Raw genomic sequence first — 2065 nt, forward strand, 5'->3', positions numbered from 1 at the left:
CCCCGCTGTCCCCCGGCAGTGACGGGCAGCGAGGACGCCTCGGTTCATTTTTTCGACGTGGGCCGGGCGGCGCGAGCCACGGTGAACACCCTGCAGGGCCACGGGGCGSCCGTGCTGGCCGTGGCCTTCAACTGCGACGAGTCCCTGCTGGCCTCGGGGGACGCCGGCGGCACCGTCATCGTCTGGAGGCGCCAGCACGCCTGAGACGGGCCCAAAAAACGGGGGAATGGCCCCGGAAAATAGTGAAATTCCCGTGGAAAATAGTGAAATTCCCGCGAAAATACGAAATTCCCACGAAAATATGAAACTCCCGCGAGAAAATGTGAAATCCCTGCGGAAATATCCCTGAAAATGCCCCTGAAAAAATAGCGAAATCCCCGCGAGAAAATGTGAAATCCCTGCGGAGATATCTCTGAAAATCTCCCCGAAAAGTAGTGAAATCCCCGTGAGAAAATAGCGAAATTCCCGTGAGAAAATGTGAAATCCCCGCGAGAAAATACGGAATCCCCGCGAGAAAATGTGAAATCCCTGCGGAGATATCTCTGAAAATCCCCCTGAGAAAAATATTGAAATTCTTCTGAAAAAAATAGTGAAATCCCCTCGAGAAAATGTGACATCCCCATGGAAATATCCAAAAAAATCCCCCTGAAAAAAAGAGCGAAATCCCTGCGAGAAAACGCGGAATCCCTGCGGAGATATCCCTGAAAATCGCCCCGAAAAAATAGCGAAATCCCTGTGAGAAAATGCAGAATCCCTGCAGAAATAGCCCTTAAAATCACCCTGAAAAAACACGAAATCCCCATGGAAATATCCCTGAAAATCACCCCAAAAAAATAGCGAAATCCCCACGAGAAAAGTGAAATCCCTGTGAAAATATTCCTGAAAATCCCCCTGAGAAAAATACTGAAATTCTCCTGAAAAAATAGAGAAATCCCCCCGAGAAAACACGAAAACCCCGTGGAGATATCCCTGAAAATCCCCTCGAGAAAACATAAAATTCCTGTGGAAATATCCCTGAAAATCTCCCCGAAAAAAAAAGTGAAATCCCTGCGAAAACACGAAATCCCCACAAGAAAACATTAAATCCCTGCGGAAATATCCCTGAAAATCCCCCTGAAAAAAGTGCGAGAAAACGCAGAATCCCCACGGAGATATTGCTGAAAATCCCCCTGAGAAAAATACTGAAATTCTTCTGAAAAAATAGTGAAATCCCCGTGAAAAAACGTGAAATCCCCGCGGAAATATCCCTGAAAATCCCCCAAAAAAGCACTGAAATTCTCCTGAAAAAATAGCTAAATCCACTTGAAAAACCATGAAATCCCCGCGGAAATATCCCTGAAAATCCCCCTGAGAAAACGTGAAATCCCTGCGGAGATATCCCCGAAAATCCCCCCAAAAAGCACTGAAATTCCCATGAAAAAATAACGAAATCCCCGCAGAAATATCCCTAAAAATCCCCCCCAAAAAATAGCGAAATACCCCTGAAAAAACACGAAATCCCCACAGAAATGTCCCTGAAAATCCCCTCGAGAAAACATAAAATCCCTGCAGAAATATCCCTGAAAATCTCCCAAAAAAAATAGTGAAATACCCCCAAAAAAAGGCGAAATTCCTGCAGAGATAGCCCTTAAAATTGCCCTGAAAAAACACTGAAATCCCCCTGAAAAAACGTGAAATCCCCGCAGCAATATCCCTGAAAATCCCCCCGAAAAAATAGCAAAATCCCCGCGAAAACACGAAATTCCCATGAGAAAACATGAAATCCCCCCGAAAAAGTAGCAAAATCCCTCCGGAAAAATATTGAAATTCCCTGAAAAAAACGGCGAAATTCCCTCAAGAAAACATGAAATCCCTGCGGAAATATCCCCAAAAATCCCCCCAAAAATATTCCTGAAAATTCCCCCGAGAAAAACATGAAATACCTGCGGAAATATCCCCAAAAAAACCACCGAGATCCCCCCCAAAAAATACTGAAATTTTCCTGAAAAAACACTGAAATCCCCCTGAGAAAACATTAAATCCCCGCGGAAATATCCCTGAAAATCCCCCTGAGAAAAACACTGAA

The 2065-nt window shown here is 44.9% G+C and overlaps 1 protein-coding gene across 1 annotated transcript in view; it reads left to right on the plus strand.

Moving 5' to 3' along the window:
• The window catches only part of WDR13 (WD repeat domain 13), a gene marked incomplete at its 5' end in the record, with an annotated part of 10268 nt that extends 9703 nt beyond the window's left edge, over positions 1-565 (plus strand). The window contains one exon of the mRNA XM_057388642.1: positions 3-565. Within this exon, the coding sequence (XP_057244625.1) occupies positions 3-204 (202 nt within the window). The remainder of the gene's footprint in view (positions 1-2) is intronic.
• Positions 566-2065: the final 1500 nt, after the last annotated feature.

Source organism: Malurus melanocephalus, unplaced genomic scaffold (assembly GCF_030028575.1).
Source record: "Malurus melanocephalus ecotype Western Australia unplaced genomic scaffold, MMel_1.1 scaffold_2217, whole genome shotgun sequence".
Taxonomy (NCBI): domain Eukaryota; kingdom Metazoa; phylum Chordata; class Aves; order Passeriformes; family Maluridae; genus Malurus; species Malurus melanocephalus.